Below are 27,744 nucleotides of genomic sequence, written 5' to 3'. Positions count from 1 at the left end.
GAGCCAAATGTTCCCCCCCATATGATTCAGTGTAATTATGCACATATCCCTTTTTGTAAAGAGCACATGTCATTAGTTTGCATAACAAAACAGACACAGGAAAAAGGGCAAGTCAATTTCATTAACAATGTCCTTCATATGGGCGAACTTCAACAGTACACCAACAGTTATCACTTTGTTTTGACTGTTTTATACAACAGGTCTGTAACCAAGAGGTAATCATGCAATGATGTGTAGAGCAAAGCATGCTGGGAATGTTTTGGCCCTCGTTAAGCAGCTGGCCCTCCTTCTTCTGCAGTACTAATAAACCAGAGAGCTTCAATAATCCACAGGTTCACTGGATGTTTGGCAGCTAGGAAATGATTCCATGTTTGGTTTCCACAACCACTCTAAAGTCTTTGACTGTAATTCAACACTATAGCATAATCACTAACATTACTAGTAGCGAAGATGTCAAAGATCAGGTCACAGCATGCTGAGGTTTTGCCTTGTTCATGTGTCCGTGCTTAAAGCCAAAAGTTAGCTGCTAGAAGGAAAGGGTTTGCGAACCCTTTGTTCAAAATGTAATCTAAATCCAAAATAATACACAGGTGTTACTGTTAAGAGAATGGGAGAATGGGCAACATCTTGACCAAATGGAACAAGATGAGAAAGGGAATTAACCACATTATCATTGAAACAGATTATTGTATAACTGCAACAAAATACAATAAATGTAAATGTTCTCGAAGCCTTAACAGCCTTTTCAAAGAAGTGAATATGAATTGTGTAAAGCTTGTTAGATTTTTTTGCCTGTGCAATAAAAATGTGACCTGTTTTGGTCTAAAGGTTGGAGCTGCTCTAAGAGAACAACTTTTTGTATTCTAATGAATGAGTAGTGTTTTGAAACCAAACTATAATTCTGAACGGTTCCATGAGTGCACTACAATTATTTTGACAGCTTATCACATTAGGTTGATTTATGTCTGCACACACAGATGTATCTCTAAACCTTTTTACGTTTGATTTAATCTTCCTATAATAAGTAGTTGCAAAACTGCAAAAGTTGGTGAGGACATAGAAAAGCGACATTGTACTCAATTGACTAAATTAGCACCACTTTCTTGTGTATGACCTTTTTTAAATATCCCAAACGGGAGTATCCATTTTGTAGAGCTGAAGTGCTTTCTGAATGCTGCTCAGAGCTCTTGTGTTTCTGCTGTACATCTGCTGAGAACACATTTCAGATCTTGTCATCTGGAGATGACGGAGCCGGCAGGCCTGTTGGGTCAGGTCGAGTGCTCAGCCCCTCCCAGATACCCGCCGGGCTTTGATATGCACCGGTTTGACTGGCATCATCAGTCAGGAGTCACAATGCTCCCAGTGCAACAGAGGATGTTCATGCTGAACAATTGTTCCTAGAAGTGTTTCATTCTGTGCTGTGGTTTCCCTTTTTAAATAAGGACTTTGAGGGAAATTATTGCAGCTCTAAAGTTACTTTGGAGGAAGTTAAAAGGAATTTCCTGTGGACTATTGGGGGAGCAGCAACACAGGTGTGTTTTATTTGTTGTGTCACCAAGGCTTTCCTCATTTTATCTGTTGCTGTTGTTACTGTCAATGGTGTTATGTAATTTCATTTGATAATGGTCTAATCACAATTTCCACTTCCTGTATGTGCAAATGTTTTCATTTAGGTATAGGAGTGGGCCTTATGGATTGAAGCCTATTATATTACTTCAATATTTGTCTTTTTTACGTAGTGGTATTTTAAACAAAATATATTCAGGAAAAATTGTGTAGTAGGGTTGACAATTGGATATTTGAGCTTTTACATTGTCTAATTGTCCAAATCTTATTTGTTATCCATCCTGAGCTGATACAAATATTTTCTTTGAACAAACCATGTGACAAGGAACGATTTCCTCCTGGCGTTTGTTCTCACCTGCTGCATGAGAAAAGGGAAAGCCAGCAGTTGAAGAGGGGTGTGTGTTGTTTTAAGAAAAGCAAGAAGAGCCACTAGATAAATCTGTTGACTGGCTCTTTGTCAGGCCTTCCATTGTCTGTTTGACCCATTGATGTAGCGATCTTCCTACATTCCTACTGTCATTTAACAATGTGAGGTAAAGGTACTTTCTACTGCTTGTTTCCAAACTGTATTTGAACCCTGATGTTATAGAACAGAACTAAGCCAATATAAGACAAACAAGGTTTATAGGCATCTTATTTCATTTTGGAAAGAACATTTGTCTGAACTTGAAAAAGTGTTTCAATAACTCTCTCTCCAGCATTGATTGATCACAGTTCTGTTGACATTTCCTCAGTGTTTGGAACTGTGCCATGAGAAGCAACCTGTCCTGAAGGTCCTTTCACTCCATGCATCGCTACCCTCCTAACTTTGCACAAATGGACCCTCAGGTGGTTCCGCCACCTCTGAGCAGCAGCCAGTCTGTGATGAGCGGCCTCGAAAAATCTCCAGCCAGCACCTTTAAACCTGGCCACTCGCGCACTAGCAGCACCGGCTCCTCCAAACACTCGAAACAGGTAAAAAGACTCCAGCTCCACAATCTGACTGCACTGTTTTAAGTTTTCAGAAGAACCAAGTTGATGCTTCACTGCCTACTGGCTGTTTCTATTTTATCATATTTTGGCCCTGCAAACTTTGCTGAATCCAAATCAGAAAGTCAAACACATCCGTACACATTGTTTCTCTTCAATGACTCCTCAGTTTAGTCCATTTTGACCAGGAACAAATATTTAATAAAATAAAGGAAATATACTCTTGCTAAGTCTAAATGATGGTCAATTAAATGAAGGAAAACCTTTCACCTTCACATGTTAATAGAATCAGAACAAACCTCAGTTGTATGTTATTTAATTAGGAAATAAAATATATTACTCGGCCAAACGTATTAAGTCATTCAGATTGTTTAGTAACAATGAGTGTGTCCTCTGTCAGGGCCGTCACTGGGAGGTGATGGAGGACCTGCAGCCTCAGGACATATACTCAGCGCCCAGCTCCTCTGTGGACCTCAGCATCCCCGGCATCTGTGAGGGCTACCTGATGAAGAGGAGGAAGTACCCGCTCAAAGGCTGGCACAAGGTGAACACAGTTTTCTTTTTTACCCAGGTTTATTAACGTTGTTGCAGTATGTAGTGCATACCATTTTCTGGTAAACATGTCTAGTTTCCCTGAGGCAGAGCCGTTTGACCTTTTTCAAGCTTTGATTTCTTTCTAACACTTCCCTGCGATGTTTCTTTTTCAGAGATACTTCATATTGGAAAAAGGAATTCTCAAGTACTCAAAGACGCAGCAAGATGTAAGTTATCAACACTTGTCAGTCGCAGTGATAGAGACATGGCCATGAACTCTGATATGAATGGCACCGTTTGAATTGTATCATTTAATTATGTTCCAGATTCAAAGAGGAAAGCTCCATGGCTCTCTGGACGTCAGCCTGGCTGTGATGTCCATCAACAAGAAGTCCAAAGGCATAGACCTGGATGCTGGAGACAACATCTACCACCTCAAGGTAACCTGCAACGTACAGGTGGTGCAGTCAAATTAACCACATAGACAACATAAACTAAACTTAAGGGTGACTCAACAATATATTTCATTTTTATTGCACTAGCTAAGTTTTGCACTATGCTTCAAAAACAAAAAATCGGATAAAAACAGGTTACACACAATATAAAGCCATAGAGCAGGGGTGGGGAACCTCCGGCCCCAGGGCCGTATACGGCCCGCGAGACCATTTGGTACGGCCCTCGACGTAATTTATAAACACGCAAAAAATTAAAGAAATCTAGACCGCAAAAAAATTAAACAAGCGAGTGCCTGTTTTTCCTGGCCACGGTCCGGGTCCTTGAACACAACACGAGCCTAACGTCTCATCACGTGGTATATGTCTCGTCTGACAGGGGTGCAGTTCTGACGGAGAGCACCAGAACGCCGCTCCGCCACTTCAGAAATGGCAGTACCCATAAGGAGCCGTACACATGCCGCAGTTTTTGCGTGGCTGTGTCTTTAGTTGAAAGCCCAGTGGCGATCTGTTCATCTGTCACACTGATCATACAGTCAATAACTTTGTTGTTATTAGCATCTGGTTAGCTAGCTATGCCACAACCGTAGACGTGCATGCATACGCGAGTCATGGTAAGATATCTGGATTAAGAGGTTGCTTTTTCTTTGCACAACATGAAAGAAAGGCCAAATGAATGGGCTGTATTTTTAAGCAGAGGTCAATAATTTGTATAAACAGTAACTCTAGGTCAGGGGTCACCAACTTTTTTTAGGATCAGAGCTACTTTCAAAAAATAAAACAAGTCGTGAGCTACTTTTACTCCTCTTTTTTTGTTTTTTGCAGTGTATATATTTAGCACATTTTAACATTATTATATGCTTACCTTTAACCTTTGTGTGTTGTTTGGGTCTGTGGGACCCGTTTTCAGTGTTTACTGAAATAAAATGTATGCAATTTAATTATTTTAACCTGCTTTATTTGGGGGTGGACCTCACCTCCTCTAGGGGGGTCGGGGGCATGCACCCCCGGGAAGATTATTTTTTAGATGTTGAAGTGAAATGCATCAATCTGGTGCACTTTGAGCACAACATGAATTGATGGATACAGCTCTCAACACTCAGATGAAAGGGAGCTGTGTACTTTTCAATAATCCAAACATCTTTAGAATATGATCACAACCAATAACAAATCATTTCAACTTGTGTATTCTTATCTTATGTTACCTAGTTAGTATTCTTTCTTTCTATTTATGCATATTTTACTAATCACTCTCCTTTTTAAACTGTTTTTTGTTTTTTTACTGTCCTATACACATTGGAATGATTTCTTACTTTATCTATATTAAAGGGGACCTATCATGCAAAATGCACTTTTGTGCGTCTTTTATACATGAATATGTGTCCCCGGTGTTCCAGGGAACTCACCAAGTGTCAGAAAACACAACCCTCTCTATTTTCCTCCATACCCAAATCTCTAAAAAAGGGGCTGCAACGGATCTGATAAAAACTGATCCAGATTTGAACACGTTACTGATGTCAGGACGGTGGCGCTACGGCTATTGGGCCAACTCTCCACCTATCAGGGGAATGTGGGGTTGGGCCACGGCCGGCCATTGCCGCTCGAAAGCGCTGGAGACGCTGTAGTACATATGCCAGGCCTGTAAGTGGCGCTGTAGTCTGCCAGAAAAGCAGCGAAGAAGACTTCCCGTGCATGGTTGCCATGGTTGCCCTTCTGTTTATTCTCCGCTGTGGCTCTTTTTCTCCCTCCCCGAGGCAAGCGTTTGCTCCTGCTGCTTTAATTCAATTCAATGCAATCCCTCCCCGTCGAGGCAAGCACTGTAATTCTCTCCGGTTAGTCCACCAGCAGATGACAAACACCCACCTCTCCGCCTCTTCCAAGGAACGAGGGGACCGTGCGGCAGAGTTTCAGTTAGTTTTTTTTTCGCCGGTCAAGATGTCCGTTAAAGTTTAAATCTTCCGGACAAAATTAGAAAAGTGCCGGTCAAAGGTCTTTGTTATTTATTGAGCTTTAAAACAAATGAATAACGACTCTATATAATAATATAATAAAACACGGAGGACGGAGATCTCCCCCTCTTCTGACAGCCCAGCAGCTGATCAGAGCACGCTCCCCTCTCCTGCAGGGGGGCATGGTCAGCTGCAGCTCACAGAATCAGCCCCCTGCAAAAACAGTGCTGGAAAGAGCAAATGGAGCGAAATGAGGCATGGCTAAAATGCAGGATCTGTTTGGTATTTTGAAAAAAAAAACTATATTTATATACTTTATATAGGTATGGCCCTACAATATATTGTTCAAATATAGCATGATAGGTGTCCTTTAAATAGATAAAGGTCGCTCTCTCTCTCTCTCTTTCTCTCTCTCGCTCTCTGTCTCTCTCTCTCTCGCTCACAGAGGCTGTGTGCTCCTCTGTGGCGATGACGGCTTGCGTTAAAAAATAATAATAAACATATTTGTAAAGTGTGGGGACACAGACGGGATTTCGAAAAGTGGGGGAGACCTGTCCCCAGTGGAAATTACGCCATGCGTGTGTGTGCGTCAAGTGCAATAAATAAATATGCAAGTTGCAACACACACACAGTAAAGCTCTGCCCCTCATGTGCTGTATAGGCTGGCATGATAGGCTGTTCAATGGGGCTGATGTGTTGTGTAGATTCTACCAGAAGGAAAGGTCAAACTCCTTATGGAGTGATGAGGTGACGCTCCACATTGCTTTTCCTCCGGACTGCAACGCTAGTCCCGCAAATCAAGCAAGAACATTATTGGTCGATATTCATTGTGGGGGTGGGGGGAGGAGGGGTGTTAGATAGATATAGAGTTGTAGATAGAGTTTGCTATGATTGAGGTTTTGTTTATGCATAGGGTAGATTCTTTTAATTACATTTCCTTTTCTTTTGTGTATTTTTTACATTTTGGATTTGCTTGGCGAGCTATTTTTAGAACATGCCCCGCGGGCGACTCACGTTGCCCCTGCGGGCGACTAAGTGCCCGTGGGCACCGTGTTGGCTACCCCTGCTCTAGGTAGTCAAGCACTATTTGTACAATAAACATAAGTTATACTTCCACGTGATGAAAAAGAAACGCAAATAAGACCGAGTATAAAAAAGCGGGGAAATGAGACGAGGAGAAAGGATATTGGGCTTTTTTTTATCATTTCAAGTTATTCTCTTGAGTGGAGGGTCTGGCCAAGCTGGTGTAGAGGAATCTCTGTGCTCTGGATGTACAGTTGGAAAATAGACCAGGTTTTATAGAAAAAGGATTATATTCCCTTTACCAAAAAAGCTTAGTTTCTATGGCTTTTCCCTTTTTTCTTTATTCTTTTGTTTTGTCGTTTTTTTTAATTCCCTGTATTTTGCTTCTCTCCTCGTGGTTAGGCAAAGAGCCATGACCTCTTCTACATCTGGTTGACGAAGCTGTGTGCACATCGTGTGTTCAGGAAGAACGAGGCGATGGGCGTCCATCATGGCGTCCTCCATGCTCTCTCCATGGTCCCCAGCACTCTGCCCGCCATGGCTTCTCTCACCCAGTCCAACAGAGCCACGGTCAGAGTCCCACTCAACATGTTACACAGTAAAAACCAACAACAAACATTTAAATGAAAATAAACAGACTCTATTTTTTAGGGATGCTCCGATCGCCAATTTTGGGGCCGGAATCAGTATCGGCCGATACTGATCGCCGATCCGATCGAGTGGGCGGGGCCTATGGGGATCTTCCATTTAAAGTGATGTTTAAAACTCAGTTAATGGGGCTCATTCACTGGCGCTTCCACAAACAACAACCAACATAATTATTACATTCAAATGAAGTACATTATTCAAGTTTACATTAACTTTGGATAACACGGGAGAAATGAGCGGAAGCGCTCTCTCTCTCTCTCTCTCTCCCTCTCTCCTGACAGCCTGTCAGTATCTCATGCAGCTCACTGATCCAGTAGTGAGTGACCCGACTGAAGAATAAATATATTTATAACTAGTTTAGCTTGTTCCCGAGGTAGATAAAATAGCTAAGTGTGTTAGGTCTAACTCTTAGTGTGTGTTTCGCTCCGCTCACCGGTCCGTCACAGCGGGTGGAGCTGCAGGATTTCTGCTTCACACACGTTGCATACCGCTATTTTATTGTCATTTTCGGACACCTTCAAATACTGCCAGACTGGTGAAGCCATTTTGGCGAGCTTGTTTTGCCGCGCACAGAGAAAAGTGCCATGTATTTTACGTCATGTGATCGGCATTTATAGAGAGCACCGATCGATCGGCAGAGAGCGGAGCATCCCTACTATTTTTTAACAGTCTTGAACTTGCCACCTGGCTTTGTGGTTGATTGTGTTATGGCATCAGCTTTTAATGGATTCCCCACCAATATGTTGTATCCTTACCTCTTACAAGCAAATTCCAGCATTACTTATAGTTCCGCCCATGTTGAAAGATTTCTATTTGTAAAACATAAGAAAATAAAATTGCAATTGTTTTAAATTCTGATTTGATACGTTGGATATTCCAGCCTCCTCACTATGCCAGCTCGGCATCAGTTTACCACCAAGAGATGAGAAACCCCGCCCCCGCCGTGGCCTCTCACCCAGGGGTGACCAGCAAGGTGTCAGCGTGGCTGCAGCAGACCCAAGACATCGACGCCACCTCCAACGGTGAGAGGCAATCTGAGTGAAGCCTCATTTCATCATGTTCAACAGTGACAGGCTCTGTGAGGGATGGGATATATACTTGGCATGTTTGAGCCTTGTGCTCCCTTCACCAACTGCCATCAGTGTAGCACCTTAAAACACATTGTATTATGCTGTACTGAAAATAAAACTTGCCAAAACGACCATGGTAAGGTCTAATGTTCCAACATTCTTACTCTTGTTTCTTTGGGAAAAAACCTTTAAAGCACAGAGAATTAAACATTTGAGAATGCAGCACTCACTAACTTTAAGGGGGCAGACCATTGATAGGAATAGATGCGAAACCTCTTTTGCTGTTTCTGTTAATAACTAGTGACCTTTGACCCTCTTTGTGTCAGACCTGGCTCGCTGTCAGATGGAGCTGGCGGAGCTGGCCCAGCTCATCCAGAGGCTCCACTGGCTGGAAGGAGGCCTGCCCATCACCAACACAGACCTGGAGATGAGAATCAGCATGCAGGTCAGCGCCCTCTACCAACTGCGACTGTGTGCCATGCCAAAAAAGGCCAGTGGCCTGAGATTATTTGTCTTGTGTGTTAATGCAAGATAATTAGTTGGAATGCTTTAATACTCCACTGAGATAATGTTGATTTGAATAACATCATGTAACAGTGGATCCCCAGATCCAAATGAATTGGAAATGTGTTCAGTATAGTTGGAGAAAAAATAAAGTTCCCCAAATACGCATGAATCTACTGTAGAACTCGATGTTATTGGAGAGAAGCTGTAACCCTGTTGGTGTGTGTTCCAGAATCTGTCCCTGGAGAAACCCAAGAGGAAGACAGGGAAAGGATTTGGTCACTCCAGGACCATGTCCCGCGTCGAAGCCATGGGGGGAATGGTAGGCTGGAATTTAACGCTTTATTTAGTGAGGCCATTCATCTTATCTTTTAAAATTATACCATTCCTCTTTTTTTCAGTTCACCTCCAGCCACCTCAGTACCAACGGCAGTGGAGCATCTGTTAAGTCCATCCCAGACTACGTTTACTCTCAGCTGTCCAACCCTCAGGTCACATCGCCCGAGGCCAAGAAGCTCCACCAGGACATCTGCAGCTCCTCTCAGAGAGGTACAGCTCTCTCAGCCTAATGACTGCTCTCTCACTCTACACAGCTCTATACTGGGACATTAGTCTGTTCACAATCCAAATCAGTATTTTGTGAGAGTTGCTTCATTTACACATGAAATAAAAATAGATTCAAAATATTTATATGAACAATAATAATGATAATAAGTCGAAGTGCTATTAAAAGAGTATTAAAATCGCATGTAAACAAGTGAAAGTAAGAGTGTACAAAAAATAACAATATTTATAGCCACACGAGATAAAACAATATGGCATAAACATAAAAGGTATAGGTTACTACAATATATGTGACCTCCTCTATCGAAATCAGTCGCATTGACCCGAAGACACATTTTGAGTTGTATACACTGTTGGAAAGAGGAGATTCCTAGCTTTCTAATGATATCAGGATTGTTGTTGTACTCCAAATATTAAGCAAAATATGTCACATTATATAATGACTGTCACCGAGTCATCATTTTGAGAAAAAGGCCTTCAAAGATTCCTCTTCTCTGGAATCCATCGATCTGATTGATTATCAGCGGAGCAAATGATCAAAATAGTCCGGAGGGAAAATATTTTCGTTTGGATTACTGGTCTGGGGGAAGCTCGCGAGTGTGTGTGTGTGTATGCGTGTGTGTGTTTGTGTATTTTTGCGTTTGTGTATATTGTGTTTGTTTCCTGGGGAAAACACTCACGAGAAACACCGGCTGTTGTTATGCCTGCTGTGACGTCAAGTTACTCCGTTCTCTGCTTGTAATTATGCCGTTACAAGCTTCAAAGTTGTATTTATCATCTGAATTTGCAGAAACAAGTTTAATATTCTGAAAGCCAAGACTTTGTTTAATTGAAATCAGATGAAAACAAACTGTAACGGACCCTGCCGTGTTATCTATGATTACTATATGCCTTACATTCATCATTTCAGCCGGAGGGAGGGGGGCGGCGCTGAGGAAGAGCAGATTGCGAGTGAGAGGTGCCTGTCATCTTCCCTTTACAAGCTTCACAAATGTATTTATCGTGTGATTTTGGAAATAAAAGTTTCATATTCTGAAAGCCAAGACTTTGTTTATTTAAAATCAAACAAAACACCCGAACCCCGAAAAAAGTTTTTTACGTAAATCCACGTTTATTTTGAAATGAGCCGTTGCGACTTCCAACTGATTTCGATAGAGCGGGTCACATATTACAGTGGTGTTTTTAGTTTTAATAACATGCTAATAATAAGATAAAATTATAATTTTACAGTTCAAAAAAAGAGTTTGAAGAAATTCTAGTGAGATTCTACTGAATGAGTTATTCATTACAAATGTTCATTTCAACGTAAGTTAATAATACAAGCCAAACATTGTTTATTTGAAATAAGCTTAAAGTGTCTTGTTGGGTTGTAGTTACTGAAGAGAATTCATTCAAAAAGGAAAAAGGCCTAACCTCACACCCACTACTGTCTGCAATAGCACTTTATTAATGGTAGCATATTTCATCTCTTGAAAAAGAGATTTTAATCTCAATGAGTCTTTTTACCTGGTTAAATAAAAGATATATATTCCTAGAGGCATCATATGTGCAATTATTGGACTTTTGTAAATGTTGTTTTACAGTTCACACGTCTCTCAAGTCAGTCCATGAGATCCTGACCTTGGAGAGAGAGCGACTGAGGCAGGCCTGGACCGGCCCCGACCTGAGGCACAACACCTCCCAACAGCTCACCACACTGTGCAGCACAATGTCTGAGGTAACACTCACACCAGTGGTTGCGTTAACCGAATATTTTCCGTCTATGACGGATTTTTTTTAACAATGAAGGAAAAATCTGAAAGCAGTCTGTCATTTTGACAGATTAGAACAAACCCAGAACAGCGCCAAAGTTTCCCTGCAGTGAGGCTCCGGTGTTATGCATGCCCGTCAAAAAGGAAATGATATCGTTTCCAAACCTAACTTTGCCGAACAAATCATTGAAATGTCTGGCGCGCTCCCGGGAGGTGCAGTGGGCATGCATAACACGGCATAACACCGGCAAGCCCGCGTCTCCCCCACCCCCCCGTTAGAGTTGTGTAACCGACGGGTAATAATGGATTTTGACGGAAATGTTACGATCCTGTCAGTCAGTGAAAAAGTCTAGCGCCACCACTGACTCACACACACACACTAGGAGCAGAGCAGGGTTACATAAAAGCAAAACTCCAAACCGCTATCTTTCTTCCTGAGGCTGAAGGCAGAACACAATAAAAACTATGACATAGATTTAAGGCAGTCCCTCATCCCGCTGTGATCACTTCCTGACCTTTTAGTCCCTGAGTCCGACACTTTTATCCCTGATTATTGGCACTAAATGGTAGTATCGGCCTGCTGACAGACAATGCAGGCCCAGCCCTGGCTGTGTGGCGGAGCTGCAGTGTGAAACTGTGGAGCAGGTTTGGGCTGTTTGTAGGAAGGACAGGCACAGCTTATCACAGGCGCGTCCTTGAGAAACACACCTCAAATCTTTCCTACACACAAAGACAAACATAACTTGATGGTTGTTGCACACTGAAACCAAAAAGTCTCGTCAGTCAAGTGGCTTAACTCCAGCTATCAATCTGTGTTGTTCTGTAACCATTTTCTTATGTGTTGCATGAGGTCTCTTCTAAGCTTCCTGTTGGTTTTCTGTCCATCCTCTCTTTTTTTATAATGGGACATCAGTTTTATGTGACTTTGGGTTTAACTGTGTGGTTGGTTGCCTGGCAGCTGGCTGTCCCTCTACATGAATACATTCCTGATAATAATTCCTGTAAAGAGTCAACATATCTGCGTTTACGCTGCATCAGTTTTATATCTTGCAAACCCCACTTTATAAAACAGATGCATCACAACATTGGAGTAAATCCCATTTATACTGAACCAAAATAGCACTTTTGCAAGTTAACCTGCTAAAACATTTAAAAAATACAAGATTTTTCCTTTTAAATCTATTAAAAACTAGAACAACATCTTCTCTCCTAACAGTTTGACATTAGTTTTGGAGTCTGGGGGACATTCTGCAAATAACTGTGATCCTGTTTCCTCTTCCTGTGTCTGGCCTGGCTGGTATGTGTGTGCATGTCTATGCATGTGTCTAGCTTGACATACAGTCCCGTCTCACCAAAGTCCACTCCCTTTCCCTGTCCTCTGACTCTTCTGAGGAATCATTCTGCACCGTCCGTCTTGACCAGGTGTGTACTGCGTTGTACGTTGGTGGTTTTTGTGTCAATTTCATCATCTTGCTGTCGCTCATTTGTTCATATTTTTCACATTTTATTTAATACCCTTTAGTTACTTTTGATTAATGATGAAATATAATCAAGTGTTAAATCAGACTTTAGTTCCACCTGGAGTAAATTCTCAAGCTACCCTGCAGTATACAAAGTCATTCAAACTAGCTGCACCTTTACCAGCTTTGAGAACACTTTCATGATCAATCATTATAAAACATATCATATATATTTTCTGGAATCGGCAAATCTGCATAAAGAGTACTATAACTTTTGGTACTTTAAGTATATTTTGATGTTAATACTTTCATACTTTTTCTTGAGTCACATTTTGAATGCAGGAATTTAGAGTATTCATTTTCTGAGGAGGTTCTACTTTTACTTAAAGGTGGGGTAGGTAAGTTTGAGAAACCGGCTCGAGATACACTTTTTGTTATATTCCATGGAATGCTCTTAACATCCCGATAGCAATGAATATCTGAAGTGCTTTGACAAAAAATCCATAAAATTTCATCTGTGGAAGCTGTAATCATTTGAGCCGGCCCAGCTAAAATAACTGGATGGCCTACCTGCCTGTCAGCCTTCCATCTGTGCACAAACTTATCTCGTGCCCTCATTGGTCATGTGCGCGTTCGTGTGTGTTGGAGGGGCTCTGTAAGGAAGTGGCAGATTTCTTCCGGCTGTGTATTTTCAAATTCTAGCGCACTCGAGCTGGTTTCTCCAAAATTACCTACCCCACCTTTAAGTACAAGATCTGAGTACTTCTCCACCTGTGCACACACACAACATGCACAGCGCTTGCACATTGGAAGCTGCAGTACAAGGAATAGCCACACACACACATCATGTTGTCAGTGGTAACGTTTTTAACCGCAATGAAGAAGACACAAACTTGCTAAGGTTTTGCAAAAATCTAAAAACAAATAACTATCAGAACCTTCAGGGGTGTCACCAATTCAATTCTATATAATATGTATATAAAATGGGACATTATTTAATATACATTTTACATTTTGGTCATTGAAATCAAAAGTTTGATCAGCAATTCAGGCAGGAGGATGCTGGGAGTTAATATAATAAACAAGCCTTTAGATTCTTTCAAATAGACACTGCTTCAACAATCATTTTGTATGGATAAATAAATACCATTTCCGTCTTCTAATCCTAAAACAAAAATATAATCCGCAATGAAAAGTGCACATCCTGAGTTTCATGCCTAGATGTCTGATTGATGACATTTCAGCAATGGCCTGGATCAAATAGTTTTTTTGTACATATTGAGAATCTAATTTGAGCAACGAACCCCTCTGTGCCCCCCCACAGAGGACGCCCTCATTGAGCCGTCCGTGTCACCGCACGCCCTCCGTGGCCGAGTCCATGGCCGAGTACTTTGACGCCAGCGAGGTGATCGTGTGTGAGAGCTCTTCAGAGGCCGAGGCTTCAGATGAGTCGGGCCTGAGTGACATCACCACCACCAGCAACTCTGAGCCTGAGGAGGGGCACAGTGAGTGGTCATCTCTGCAGCAGACATTACCAGTGAAAGCACCGCAGAATGATCTGACCTTCTGCTCTCTCTCCTCAGCCACAGCCACCCTCAACTACAGGGCCAGTCTGAACACCGCGGACAACCCCAGCCCAGTGCTCACTAATACTGGTAACTACTCCATTGTTTGTTGTCTCCTGTGTGCTGCTGGGTCACCAAGCTAGGCTGTTTAGGACTGATTTAACATACAAGACGTTGCATCCCTCTGGCACAGTGAGAGGACAGGCTCAGCAGATCTAACTTGCACTGCATATGTTTTCTCATACTCGCATGATAAAAGCAAATCAATCCCTTAACCCAATTATGTCAAAAATTACACGTGTGTATATATACATGTACTCAAAATAAAATGATCAAAAAATACCAAAAAATAAATAATATAATATTAATATAATATATCTTATTATAGACACGTGCATATGTATATATATGTGTGTATATATGTGTGTGTGTGTTATATATGTGTGTATATGTAGATATATGTGTATATATCTATATATATATATATATAGAAATATATATATAGAGAGAGATAGATATATATATATATATAGATATATATATATAGATATATAGAGATATATATATATATATATATATATATATATATAATATATATATATATATATATAATATACATATATAATATATATATATATCTATAATAAGACCGCTTTCCGTTTAAACGTGTTTTTAACATATCTGTTATAGGCTTAAAGCAATAAATAAAGGAATGATGAAGTTTGTCATTATCTAACCCTAACTCTGCTTAGACTCATGGGAGATGTGCCTGAGAGCCGTTGTTTCCAAAGTTGAATTTCTTACGACACATTTATGATTACATCATATATCCATACTAGTTCTGTGTATTGATGTCATGTTGTCCCACTGATGAGAAGCTCTATAGTTGTGCTGACTTGTGTTTCTGTCATGCAGGCCGCCGCACGGTCCTCCCCGCCACAGGAGCAGGCAACAGCCACATCGGCATCATGAACATCCTGTACAACAACATCGGGAAGGACCTGTCCAGAATCTCCATGCCGGTGGCTCTCAACGAGCCGCTGTCTCTGCTGCAGAGACTCAGTGAAGAGCTGGAGTACTCGGAGCTGCTGGACATCGCCAACACCATCGATGATCCATATGAGAGGATGGTCAGTTCCTTTCTTAGATTCCTAAACTGCTGGAGGTGACATGCAGGTGAATACATGAATAAAAAACAATGCTTGTCCCCAGGTTTACGTGGCGGTGTTCTCCATCTCTGGATACGCCTGGGCGTCCTGGAGGAATCGCTATAAACCCTTCAACCCTGTTCTGGGAGAAACGTACGAGAGTCAGAGAGCAGACCGGGGCTTCACATTCCTCAGTGAGCAGGTAACAGCAGAACAAAATACACACATGCTACTCTAAGATCAATATCTGAGATCAGAACGCTCTGTAATGCATGTTGTGTTTTCAGGTCTGCCATCACCCGCCCCTCTCTGCCTGCCACGCAGAGTCAAAGAACTTCACTTTCTGGCAAGGTAGGAGCTTTGTGATCCAAGACAAGTACTGCATCACCTGTGGTGTGAGGGTGGACTTCATGTAACACTCTGTTGTCTGTCTCAGATCAAAGATGGAAGAACAAGTTCTGGGGGAAGTCTATGGAGGTCATCTCTTCTGGACTGGTCAATGTTTCCCTGCCCCGGTGAGCCACTGCCTCATTAACAGTCACACAACGCAGCCACACTGCAAACGTAAATGTATACCAGTAAATATAGATTTGTTAGTAATCAAATGTTGTTGCTCTCTTGTCTCTATAGTTTAAAAAAAAAAGAGACCCCAGAAGAAAACTGAGGGGTTTGAACAAAACTAAAGTTTACCTAATAAATCCAGCTCATGTATTTTCAAATTCGACCAACAGTCACAGAATCAGTGGTTTAACCCTTCATTTCCTTTCTGCATTCATTCTTCAATAAAGGATAGTTTGTATCCCATTAATGCCAATAACTTAATCCCACACACTGGCCCTTTGTATGAATAAAGAATGTCCCAAAGTGGGATCAAGTACATTTTAACTCATATTATGATGTTTATATGTATATCTAACACAATTCCAAGTATTGTAATAGTTTTCAAAGTAAGAAAAACGTTTAATTACTGTGATTATTGAAGAGCTTTAGGAGATTGTTTGATGGTCTGGACAGGTTTTATAATTCACTGTTCCCATCTGCAGGAGATTCTCAGAGCTGTTCATCAACAAACACATTAATGTGTGTGTGTGTGTTTGTAGGTACGGTGATCACTATGAATGGAACAAGGTAGTGACATGTATACACAACGTGTTGAGTCAGGAGCGCTGGTTGGAGCACTACGGGGAGGTGGTCATCAAAAACACAAAGGACGACAGCTGCACCTGCAAAATCACCTTTGTCAAGGTCAGAGCGCACACACACACACAGACACACACATATGTATATGTATATGTATATGTATATGTGTATATATATATATGTGTATATATATATGTATATATATATATATATATATATATATATGTATATGTATATATGTATATATATATATATATATATATATATATATATGTATATGTATATGTATATGTATATGTATATGTATATGTATATGTATATGTATATGTATATGTATATGTATACATATACGTATATGTATATGTATATATATATATATATATACGTATATGTATATGTATATGTATATATATATATATATATATATGTATGGAGCGACATTTCGTCGACAACTGCGCCGAGCACTTGACTTTATGCAGGTAGCCAGACAGTGGGACATTGTACGAAAAGTCAGCACACTCAGTACGGATAGTGCGCGCAACATGATTGCAGCGTCCAGGCAGCTCCCATTCGAGCATATATGCCTTGAGCTGCACATAGCTCCATAGATCCATCACAGTGTCTCCACACACACACACACACACACACACACACACACACACACACACAACACACACACACACACACACACACACACACAGTATATTGTATGAGAGAGGTTCCAGGTTGAATTGAGGTGAATATTTGTAATGTTCAGGTTGTTGTGTTTAATATTCATGAGAATATTTGTCATTGTTCAAATGATAATAAACAAACATATAAAGCATATTTGTCCACTCATATGTTGATAAGAGTATTAAAAACTTGAAAAATATCCCTCTAAGGTACATTTAGAACAGATAAAAAATGTGCGATTAACTATGGACAATCATGCGATTAAATATTTTAATCGACTGACAGCCCATATATATGTATGTGTGTATGTATGTATATGTATGTGTGTATATATGTATGTGTATGTATATATACATATACTCTCATTCATTAAAGTCCATGTTTATCCAGCCACTCCTCTATATTTGTATCCTTTACTGTACTTTTGTGTCCTCCCTGATTCCAGTCCCGCTACTGGAGCTCAGACAACAGTAAGAACGAGGTGCAGGGCGTGGTTCTGGACCGGGCCGGAGAGGTGGTGCATCGATTCGGAGGCCAGTGGCACGAAGGCATTTTCTGTGACACCCTGTCCACACCAAAGTGCATCTGGAAGCCTAGTGAGTAGCAACCCTTCAACTGGGAATACACAGACTCAATATAAAATGTCATAGTGCAGAAGAAACAGAAAAGATGAACCTGTATAGGTACATTGGAATAGAAAATACATGGGTTGTGTAACGGGCGTCTTTCTCCTCTTCTTTACTCTGTATAAACGCTGTGTTTGGGTCGAATCGGAACAATTGACTACTTTTAATGAAATTGCTGATCACCACTTTCATTGAATTTTGAGTGGTGTAGTGAACACAACACATTGGATGTTCCCGGTCCAAAATGACCGCCATAGGAAATGATCGGGTAATCCTAGATTATATTCTTCCATCAGATGGTACACACCTACAGATCGACAACATTTTAATTTGGAATACATTTTCAGTTTCTATTCTTTGTACATTATAATAATAATATATAAGTCTGTAGAATTAGATTTGTCAACATTGTATTTGTATAACCTTTTAATATGCATGATGTGATTTCCTGTTTAGCCGTGCAGCCCGATGACTACGCCCAGTTCTACGGCTTCTCCCGTTACGCCAGAGAGCTGAACGAGCTGACCCCCGAGCTGAAGGCCGCCCTCCCCCCCACAGACACTCGCTTCAGACCAGACCAGAGGTACACGCTACATTCTAATTTATTCAGACTGAAACATTTGTACTTTTCACAGTCATTGTTAAGCGGTTGTTTAAACTCTCCCTCAGGCTGCTGGAGGAGGGAAAGGTAGCAGAAGCAGATAAAAAGAAGGATGAGGTGGAGGAGAAGCAGAGGGAGAGGAGGAAGGAGATGACCAAGACGGGGGAGGAGCACGTCTCCAGGTTCTTCAGGTGAGGAGATCCACTCTTTCTACAACCAAGTACGTCTCGCAGGAGACTTTCAGTCCCTTGTCAAAATATGACATATTTTCTGAGTTTAAATTGTAAGTTTCAAAACTGCTAAAACTGTGTACTATGATGGTGTGTTATAATCAGGGTGCGTACGGGTGCTGGAAATCCTTGAAAATGCTTGAAATTGTACGAGGTGTTTTCAAGGTTTGAAAAGTGCTTGAATTTTGGGAATGGTGCTTGAATTTGGGATAAAGTGCTTGAAATTGTAAATGCTTTACTTCGCTTTTTAGATTAAAAGAAAATAAAGAAGTCTGAGCGCGCTTAATTGCTTCGCTTTTACATAAAACAACTCCGCTCCGGCCTTCCCCGCGCTATGCGCGTGACCGCCAAGTGTTTTTGTTACGTGTGTGACCTGGGCATTCTGATGAGAGTGATAGATGACAGTATGCCAGGAGGTTGCCGTTTCAACGAGCGTTGGCTAGCAGAAGACAAATACAAGCCATGGCTAAGACGAGGGTCAAGCGAAGCCCAAGAGTAGCCTCCTGCAAAGTGTGCAAAAATAACGATGCAAGAGTCACACACCACACGAAAGGTACGCCGTAGATTTTTAGATTAGGCTATCGTTGCATGTAAAATACATGACACTTTTCTCTGTGCGCGGCAAAACAAGCTCGCCAAAATGGCTTCACTAGTCTGGCAGTATTTTAAGTGTCCGAAAATGACAATAAAATAGCGGTATGCAACGTGTGTGTGAAGCAGAAATCCTGCAGCTCCACCCGCTGTGACGGACCGGTGAGCGGAGCAGAACACGCATTAAGAGTTAGACCCAACACAGTTAGCTATTTGATCTACCTCTGGAACAAGCTAAACTAGTTATAAATATATTTATTCTTCACTGTTGGGTAGGGTTGGGAACCGAAACTCGGTTCCAGATGAGAACCGATAAGAAAATGCCGTGTACCGGGTACCCATACAAAAAATACACTTTCGGTTCTGCTTAACGGTTCCTAAACGCGGTAGACCCTGTATTCCACCGGGTCCGTCTGCACCGCGGGTCCGTCTGCGCCGCGGTGACCCGGTGGAATACAGGGTAAGGGCGGACTGGCCATCTGTGTGTTCTGGAGAATCGCAGAACGGCCGGTCGTCAGCGGGCCGTTGACGGCCGGCTCGGTACGCTGACGGCCGGCACCGCCCTTCATTTTTTTAAACGGCATCATGTAAGTTGCGCTGACAGGCGACAGAGGTCTACAGTTGCCTCGCAGCGAGGCTCCCCCCGCCCTCCCGTAGACAGTTCACGAGCTCAGTCACTTCATAACACCAAAGATGGGTCGCGGTAAACGCTCTAAAGTGAGGCTCCACTACACTAATAAAGAAAAAGACAAGGCACAGTGTAATGCCTGTTAATAGCTTGCCACAGGCATAGCTCAGTTAAAATAAAGCACAGCTATTGTGCAATACATTTGTATTGCATGTATATTTTTTATTTGTAAAAATGTCAGTTAAAGCTTAAAAGAATAAAGATATTTTTGTTATCTAAACGTTTGACCTCTTTCTTTTACAATTTTGGAATCGAAACGGGGAATCGATAAGCGGAATCGATACATTTAAAACGATACCCATCCCTACTGTCGGGTCACTCAGTCATTACTGGATCAGTGAGCTGCATGAGATACTGACAGGCTGTCAGGAGAGAGGGAGAGAGAGAGAGAGAGAGAGCGCTTCCGCTCATTTCTCCCGTGTTATCCAAAGTTAATGTAAACTTGAATAATGTACTTCATTTGAATGTAATAATTATGTTGGTTGTTGTTTGTGGAAGCGCCAGTGAATGAGCCCCATTAACTGAGTTTTAAACATCACTTTAAATGGAAGATCCCCATAGGCCCCGCCCACTTGATCGGATCGGCGATCGGATCGGCGATCGGTATCGGCCGATACTGATTCCGGCGATCGGATCGGCGATCGGTATCGGCCGATACCGATCGGCCCCAAATTGGCGATCGGAGCATCCCTAATAATTGTATATGATATGTTTTATAATGATTGATCATGAAAGTGTTCTCAAAGCTGGTAAAGGTGCAGCTAGTTTGAATGACTTTGTATACTGCAGGGTAGCTTGTGGATTTACTCCAGGTGGAACTAAAGTCTGATTTAACACTTGATTATATTTCACAGCATTCATCCACATCTGTAGAGTAACTAAAGGTATTAAATACATTTAGTGGAGTAGAAGTACACCATTTACCTCTGACTTGTGTTTACTGCCAACCTAAAAGTACCTCAAAAATAGTAATCAATAATATATTGAAAAGTTATTTGGCTGATTGTTTTATATTGGCTCAGCCAGGTTATGGGATGCCCAGTCTACGTACAGATGGGTCACTCATTTTGAAATATTAAACTTAGTTTTCTCTTTAATTTTTCATCCTCATGTAGAATGCTATTATGAAACACACATTTGGTTGTTTATAGCATAAAGAACATCTGATTTAATGTGAGGTAGGGAAATAATCATTTGAGTATAAGTATGTGTATATAAATATGTAATTTACAACAGCTGTAAGATGCTTGAAAATGCACCTTGAAAATGCTTGAAAAGTGCTTGAATTTGACTTTGGAAAAGGTGTAAGAACCCTGTATAATAAAGTGTAGAAATTGTAAGAATTAGACTGCTGGTTGCCTGGCAACCTCAGGGTGGTGACATGATTTTCAGGAAGTTACTGACCAAAAAGTAGTCAAACATAACTTCTAAAGCCGCTTTTATTTATTCTCCTCAGTTTCTGTGCAGAATTAACAAATGAGAATGAATGTGTGGTTGACTTTAAGAGGCGCTGCTCGGTGCAGACTGTTAGCATTGGCCAGGCTAACTGTCTCACTAAAATATTTAGTACTGCTACTTTTACTTAAGAAAAGTACTTTGTCCCCCACTGGCTAACCAGCTGCTAGTTGTGTGTATTTAGCATTCAGACGGAAAGCATATTAACGGAAAGCATTTTTTCTTGTTTCTTGTTTCATCTTTCAGGAAAACTGTGGACGAGGCAGGCAGAGAGGTGTGGCGCAGCAACGACACCTACTGGAAGCTGCGGCAAGAGCCTGGCTTCGCCTACACCGACAACCTGGACCTGTGGTCCTGAACACTGAGGGCATGAAGAGCAGTGAAACGCCCCGTGAATGGTAAAAAAATGATGAATGTATCCATGTTAGTATACATGAATATGAACCTCTTAGAGAAGATGTAAAGATCCAGAGGCCTGCTGCTACCATGAGACGTAGAGAATTCATGATCAAAAAGCAAATCTTAACTTTATATCTGTTTTTTAAGCTTTTTACCGAGGCCTTTCGAAAAGAGGATTGAAGCCTCTGTGTGTATGTAAAGTGTTTTGTATCATATTGTTGGGACCAATATCGGATATTATTTTGTTAGTTTAAAAATGTCTATTTTAAGTAAGGCTCATTCTGATAGTTGTGATGGGTAATGAATACTTGCAGAAGCTTGCTTCCTGCGGGGGGGCCGAGGACTCAGGGCCCAGGACCCGGGCCATCAGGTCCTGGTGGGGTGTGTTACAGGTGAACTGGTGCTGTCCTGCTCCCTTGTCTGTGGGTCTTATTATTTAAACGTGTGTCCATTTGTAAAATCTGGGTTTTTTTAAATGTTCTGATGTGAACACATTGGTGATGCGTCGTCCTCCTGCTGATTGGGTCTGTCCGTCCTGGCAGCCTGTCCTCTCGTCTGTATGATTTGTTAATATCCTAAATGAGCTGACGGGCGAGGGTTTTACCTTCTGTGCCTGGCGCTCTGTTGAGGCAGTGAAGTGTTTTTATTGATGTTTCAACAATGGATTTTAATAAGGAAAAGAGACTACTGTTAAACCCAGTGAACGTGTTTTCTTAATGCTTTTGTTTCAAATAAAAGGTACCAAAATCAACTGTTTCCTTCATTTTTAACTTCAGTTTTTGAGTCTAATATAAGATTTCTAAACAAGTCCTGTTGAATATGTGATGTGACCAAAGAATCATTACATTACATGTCACTTGTTAGACACTTTTATCCAAAGCGACTTACATATACTGTGGGCAATCCCCACAGGAGCAATTTGGGGTGAAGTGTCTCAGGGACACAACGACATGCTGACTGCAGCGGGGTTTGAACCTGTGCTCCCCTGATCTGAACACCAACGCACTATTCCACTGCGCCACAGCCTCTCTATGATGATATGATTAAACTGTTTCCTTAATTAGTTTGCTGAGAAGCACAATGTATGCCTACACCAAAGAAAATAATCAAAGTTTCACTTTACACGATCAGGGAAAGATTCCTTTACGCTGAACACCTTTCTAATATTTGAACTCATCCTTTTATTTTCACTGATAAACGGCAATATATCCATGTAGAAAATCAATTCAACATATCAAAGGGGCACTATCCCCCTCCTGTAGTGGTTTTTATGGTTAAGTGCATGTCAATGGTCTGCAAAGCCTGAAATCCCTGTGTTCCCTCCAGAGGGAGTTTCTCTCCCACCCCATGAACCTGAACATGAGCATATGTCCTCCGAGTTAAACTGGAGTCAATCTTACATTCTATGTGAACTAATCCCCGCCAAATATGTCTGTGATTCCCTCACAAGGCTGGCTCTCGGTGTGTGTGACACACTGCTGGACCACATTAGTCATTCACCTGACACAAGTTAGTTTTGATTTAATATTTATTTATTATTTCTTCCAGTTCAGTTACAGCACAAAACCCCACCCACAGTTCTGCCTTACGTTTTATTGTCTGAACAGCTTTCGTTCTTCTCTCTTGCTAATGTAACAGTTAGCGTCTCTCGCGAGCTGCATTCAATCCAAGCTAAAGAAAGTGTTATACCCCCCCCCGCTCCATTGAGATATGGGGCAGCATGTCAGCTCTTCTACTGGTCCTTAGAATCAAAATGTATAGTCATCAGTTATTTGAAAAGAAGCTAACTACTAACCAGGAGCTATATGCACTACGCTTGTTTAGTTTATATTCTTGGACTAAAATGTGTCAAATAAGAAAACAGTGGGTGTTTCTCAATCGCGAGTAAAGCTGCTTCAGAGCCACTATTTCAAGCATACTACGTCATCGAGTGCCGCCGAAGTACTGTTCCAATCTCCAGCATACTTGGAAATCTACCGAGCCCGGCGTACTCCGTTTGGAGAAATATCGAGGCTGCACATGAGTAGACTCTGCGGTCTTAAAATCCCCACAATGCTTTGCGCACGGACCAATTTCCCCAAATCTGTGGCGGAAGATGTAAGGCGGGGCCTCTCATATGACGCACACTTGCTAGCCTGTTCCACTCTTTGTTTTCCGAATGCCAGGAAGTATTCTTGACTCGCTTCTGAAGCAAGATGCTCGGCAGACATGTGCTACCAAGCAAGCGTACTCGCGATTGAGAAACACCCAGTGAGGACACAGCTCTGCATTCACTCCCCCTGCCTCCTCACCTGCTTTCTAATGAATACAAACTTTAAAAAACTGCTCAAACGTGCCGTCAAAACAGTTATGTTCTAAAACTGATTCTAAATGGCAGAGGAGCTTGGCATTGTTCAAGAGAGGCAGCTATTCAAAAGTTACAAAGTTACTCTTTAAAGTGGACCTATCATGCTATATTTGAATAATATATTGTAGGGCCATACCTATATACTGTAAGGTATATTCATACGTTTTCTTTTTCAAAATACCAAACAGATCATGCATTTTAGCCATGCCTCATTTTGCTCTATTTTCCTCTCCTCCACCCTGTCTTTGCATGCGCTGCAGCTGACCACGCCCCCCTGCAAAGGAGGGGGCCGAGTTACGAGCGTCGTGTTACCATGCTGTTACCATGCCACGGCAACCTCTCATTCCCCTGATAGGTCAGCTCCTCCGTCCTGACGTCAGAGAAATGTTCAAATCTGGATCAGTTTTTATCAGATCCGTTGCAGCCCCGTTTTTAGAGATTTGGGTATGGAGGAAAAGAGAGGGTTGTGTTTTCTGACACTTGGTGAGTTCCCTGGAACACCGGGGACACATATTGATGTATAAAAGACGTACAAAAGTGCATTTTGCATGATAGGTCCCCTTTAAAATGACCAGAAACTAAAATAAATATTCTTCATTTTCCAAGAGGTTTTTCGGAGAGGTGCAAAAGATTAAAACATTTGGAGAAACGCATCAATACAAAAATATTCTGATGTTTTCAAATGTAGCCCTGACATAGTATTTATACTGTATGCACAACATAGAATATCCTCTATGTTGTCAAATGAGATATTGTACTCGTTGCTATGTACACCTGTGCACCTTCTCTTCAGTGCCATGTGTTTTTGGGAAGACGTATACTAGTAGAGTTGTTCCACTGTTGATCAGAAACCTTAAAGGAATAATCTGCTAGTACGCATTTTCATGAATATACTGAATCAGGTGAGCAGCCTCTAGCTGTTTCTTACCAGGATCAGCACACAGAAGCATTCAGACAAGAACAAATCATCTGATTGAAACTAAAAAGGGTTGTTTAGTGTGGTGTTATCGGCACAGGCATGATACAATGACAACCTAAAATGAATTAAATGGCACATTTTTTGAGGTATAGTTTTCTGATCGCTGTCTAAGAGATGTCTGCTTCAAACCATATACAGAACAAGAGGAGAAGATTGAAAAATAAATTGTGAATAATCCACAGAACACCCTGTCGACTGTTTTTATAGAGCTTGCTGTTAGCATTTTGATGTTAGCACTTAGCTCAAGGCATTACACTGAATACAGCCTCACTGTTAATAGCTGTATTGTGGTTGAAATGTTGCCGTTGATGTTCCATTAATTGCCATTTTATTGAACTGAAAGCATAATCTAAAATACTCATATCTCAAAACAATAGAAAATAATCTTGATAGTTTCTTCTGGAGTTATAATCTATATTACATAGTCTTCCTCAGTAGATCGAGTTAGAGGAATCCCCCCGTAGAGTGGTGCAGAAATCAGTTCTAAACCCAGAAATACATTTAAGCAAATCCGGTTCCCTCGTCTTGAAGTCAATGTTTTTTTTAATCATTTTTTGGTTAGATGTCTGAAATAAAGTCTGTGGTTAACACAAGCGGAAGAAATGTTCAGGTTTTGTTTGACAACATGAAATATGTCAGTATATACCCCACTGGTGAATGTCTGAAGCTTCTACGTGTCTTAAGAACACTAAATATGACCACTAAACGTCATCACGCTGAACATTAGCCACTCTTAGCTTAGCTTGGGGATGCAGAGCCATACAACCGTGATGTAGTTTAAAGGGGACCTATCATGCAAAATGCACTTTTTGATTGTCTTTTATGTGTCAGGAAACTCACGCAGCGTCAGAAAATAAAACCCTCTCTCTTTCCTTCCTCCCGTACCAAAATCTCTAAAACGGAGGTACAACGGAGCTGATCCAGATTTGCGTCTGATATGACGTAATATCGGCAATGCAGACCCACAGCACTATCAGAAAGTTGCTATCAGAAACAATGCCTGACTGTTTTGGACGTAATATGGTCGGTGTTTACATTAGCATCGCTAACTCTCAGAGCTAACCTGTACTGGAGAGAGCATGTGTGTGAAGAAGCAGGAAATAAAAAGGAACTCACCTTGTGGTATAACCGGCAAGAGAGAAAGCCTTTGAGCTCCATACTGTTTCAGAAACAATCCTTGATAATCCATGATATGGCGTTTCATTACGGCAGTATCTGCCGGTAGAATCTCCCGCATGAGCAGGCATAAGCTCCGCCCCTCTTTTTAAAAATATTTTTTTATACAAAGCTTTATACATAAGATGAGCATGAAATATTGTGTAAGTATCACAAATGTGGGTTTGCCACAGAGCATATTTACTGCAGTATTTAAAAATCCAATGGAAAAATGTTATAGCTTTTCGTGGAGGGAGCTGTTGAGATGCTAACTTTCGGGTTGATCTGCAAACACATGTCATCACTGCACCACTCTATTGTTTCACACAATAATAAGTAGCATGCATAGTTTTGAGATATTATGCCAGGATTATGAAATACTTCACTTATAAATCAGAGTAATCTTTTAGATAAGATAACATATCATTTTCTTTGTAGGCCATCGTTTCCCCATAATTTGGAGATACTAGTGACAACTATAATATACTATATTACAATTATCAGAAATATGACATAATCAGGGATACTAAAAGAAACCCATAATTACTGAATAAGTAACAAATACCAGGTCAGGATTTCCATTATCATTAAATACTGTCATGATAATTTGATTAAAATGAAAATGATTTGACATTTACAAAGGAAAAAGAAAAACTCAAATCTCTTTTTCAAAATAAAAGTTGTGGTTTAACCAAGGCACATTCATTACCACACAAAAGATGGCAGTAGTTGCCGACTGCAGTTCCTTTATTAAAAATGTACCTTCACACTTTGAGTTTACATAACGTTCTCTTTGGAACTCCACTTTCTTTCACTCTCACCATTGTTCTGACTTGCTGTTTCCTTTAATCTAACCTTGAAGTGTTCCTGTTATCACAGCCAAACAAGTTGGTAACTCACAAACCTCTGAATCATTTTACAACACAGCAGTTTATTGCAGGTCTTGTGACAATGGAAACCTTCACAAACAACATGACAGCAGAGACATCCTGGGGCTGGCCGTCTGACTTATCTCAGGTCTGCTCATCCTCCCCCCCCCCTCATGTGTGTGTCAGTGCAACTGAGTGCAGCTTTTCTACCTCTGTTTCTGTAGCACTCAGGCCTATGTTTGATAATGATAGAAAAAAACCACCTTTCTGTACCAAGCCCCCAGGCAGTGAGCCGGGCGTTGAAGCAGATTTTTATAATCAATAATTATTTTTGAGCTAAATCAAATATCCAGAACGAACCCTTGAATAGCCCTTTAAATCATTACGGCCTAAAAGAGGTAAAATGCGCTAAGAGCCAAATCCAGAGTTATCTCCCTCTCCATTCTTCTGACTGAGCCGAGAGCGGACATGATGGAGAGGATTGGAGGCGGGGCTTAAGGAAAATAAAAGTATGCATGCTCTATGGACCGCATGGATGTGGAAGATCGCTCAAAGATCCAGGGAAGATTTGATAATAATAATACATGTTATTTATATAGCGCTTTTCCTGGTTTGCAAAGACGCTTTACAAGCAAGTAGAGAAATAACAACACAAAGTCAAAAGTGTTGAGCCAGGTGGAATGGGGCGGGGGGAGAGGGTTAGGAGTCGACCGCAAGAGTGAAAAGGTGAGTTTTGAGGCTGTTTGGAATGACGTGAGAGGGTTGGCAGATCGGATGTGACTGGGA

General features: G+C 41.2%; 1 protein-coding gene across 2 annotated transcripts in view; it reads left to right on the top strand.

Annotated features, from left to right (window-relative positions):
• The window catches only part of LOC117469265 (oxysterol-binding protein-related protein 7-like), a 28,628-nt gene extending 6,269 nt beyond the window's left edge, over positions 1 to 22,359 (top strand). Inside the window, exons 2-23 of one of the 2 annotated variants that reach the window (XM_034113657.1) lie at positions 2,301 to 2,520; positions 2,936 to 3,079; positions 3,243 to 3,296; positions 3,396 to 3,509; positions 6,896 to 7,063; positions 8,022 to 8,163; positions 8,538 to 8,656; positions 8,948 to 9,037; positions 9,117 to 9,264; positions 10,863 to 10,996; positions 12,360 to 12,452; positions 13,815 to 13,995; positions 14,074 to 14,145; positions 14,971 to 15,185; positions 15,268 to 15,405; positions 15,491 to 15,554; positions 15,640 to 15,718; positions 16,304 to 16,448; positions 17,464 to 17,614; positions 18,101 to 18,227; positions 18,314 to 18,436; positions 21,456 to 22,359. In XM_034113657.1, the coding sequence (XP_033969548.1) occupies positions 2,353 to 2,520; positions 2,936 to 3,079; positions 3,243 to 3,296; positions 3,396 to 3,509; positions 6,896 to 7,063; positions 8,022 to 8,163; positions 8,538 to 8,656; positions 8,948 to 9,037; positions 9,117 to 9,264; positions 10,863 to 10,996; positions 12,360 to 12,452; positions 13,815 to 13,995; positions 14,074 to 14,145; positions 14,971 to 15,185; positions 15,268 to 15,405; positions 15,491 to 15,554; positions 15,640 to 15,718; positions 16,304 to 16,448; positions 17,464 to 17,614; positions 18,101 to 18,227; positions 18,314 to 18,436; positions 21,456 to 21,567 (2,781 nt within the window). In that variant the 5' untranslated portion in view covers positions 2,301 to 2,352 and the 3' untranslated portion in view covers positions 21,568 to 22,359. The remainder of the gene's footprint in view (positions 1 to 2,300; positions 2,521 to 2,935; positions 3,080 to 3,242; positions 3,297 to 3,395; positions 3,510 to 6,895; positions 7,064 to 8,021; positions 8,164 to 8,537; positions 8,657 to 8,947; positions 9,038 to 9,116; positions 9,265 to 10,862; positions 10,997 to 12,359; positions 12,453 to 13,814; positions 13,996 to 14,073; positions 14,146 to 14,970; positions 15,186 to 15,267; positions 15,406 to 15,490; positions 15,555 to 15,639; positions 15,719 to 16,303; positions 16,449 to 17,463; positions 17,615 to 18,100; positions 18,228 to 18,313; positions 18,437 to 21,455) is intronic. The other variant, XM_034113658.1, reaches the window with a different exon arrangement.
• The last annotated feature ends 5,385 nt before the right edge of the window (positions 22,360 to 27,744 follow it).

This window comes from Trematomus bernacchii, unplaced genomic scaffold (assembly GCF_902827165.1).
Source record: "Trematomus bernacchii unplaced genomic scaffold, fTreBer1.1, whole genome shotgun sequence".
NCBI lineage: Eukaryota > Metazoa > Chordata > Actinopteri > Perciformes > Nototheniidae > Trematomus > Trematomus bernacchii.
This window is presented reverse-complemented; position numbering and strand designations above follow the sequence as displayed.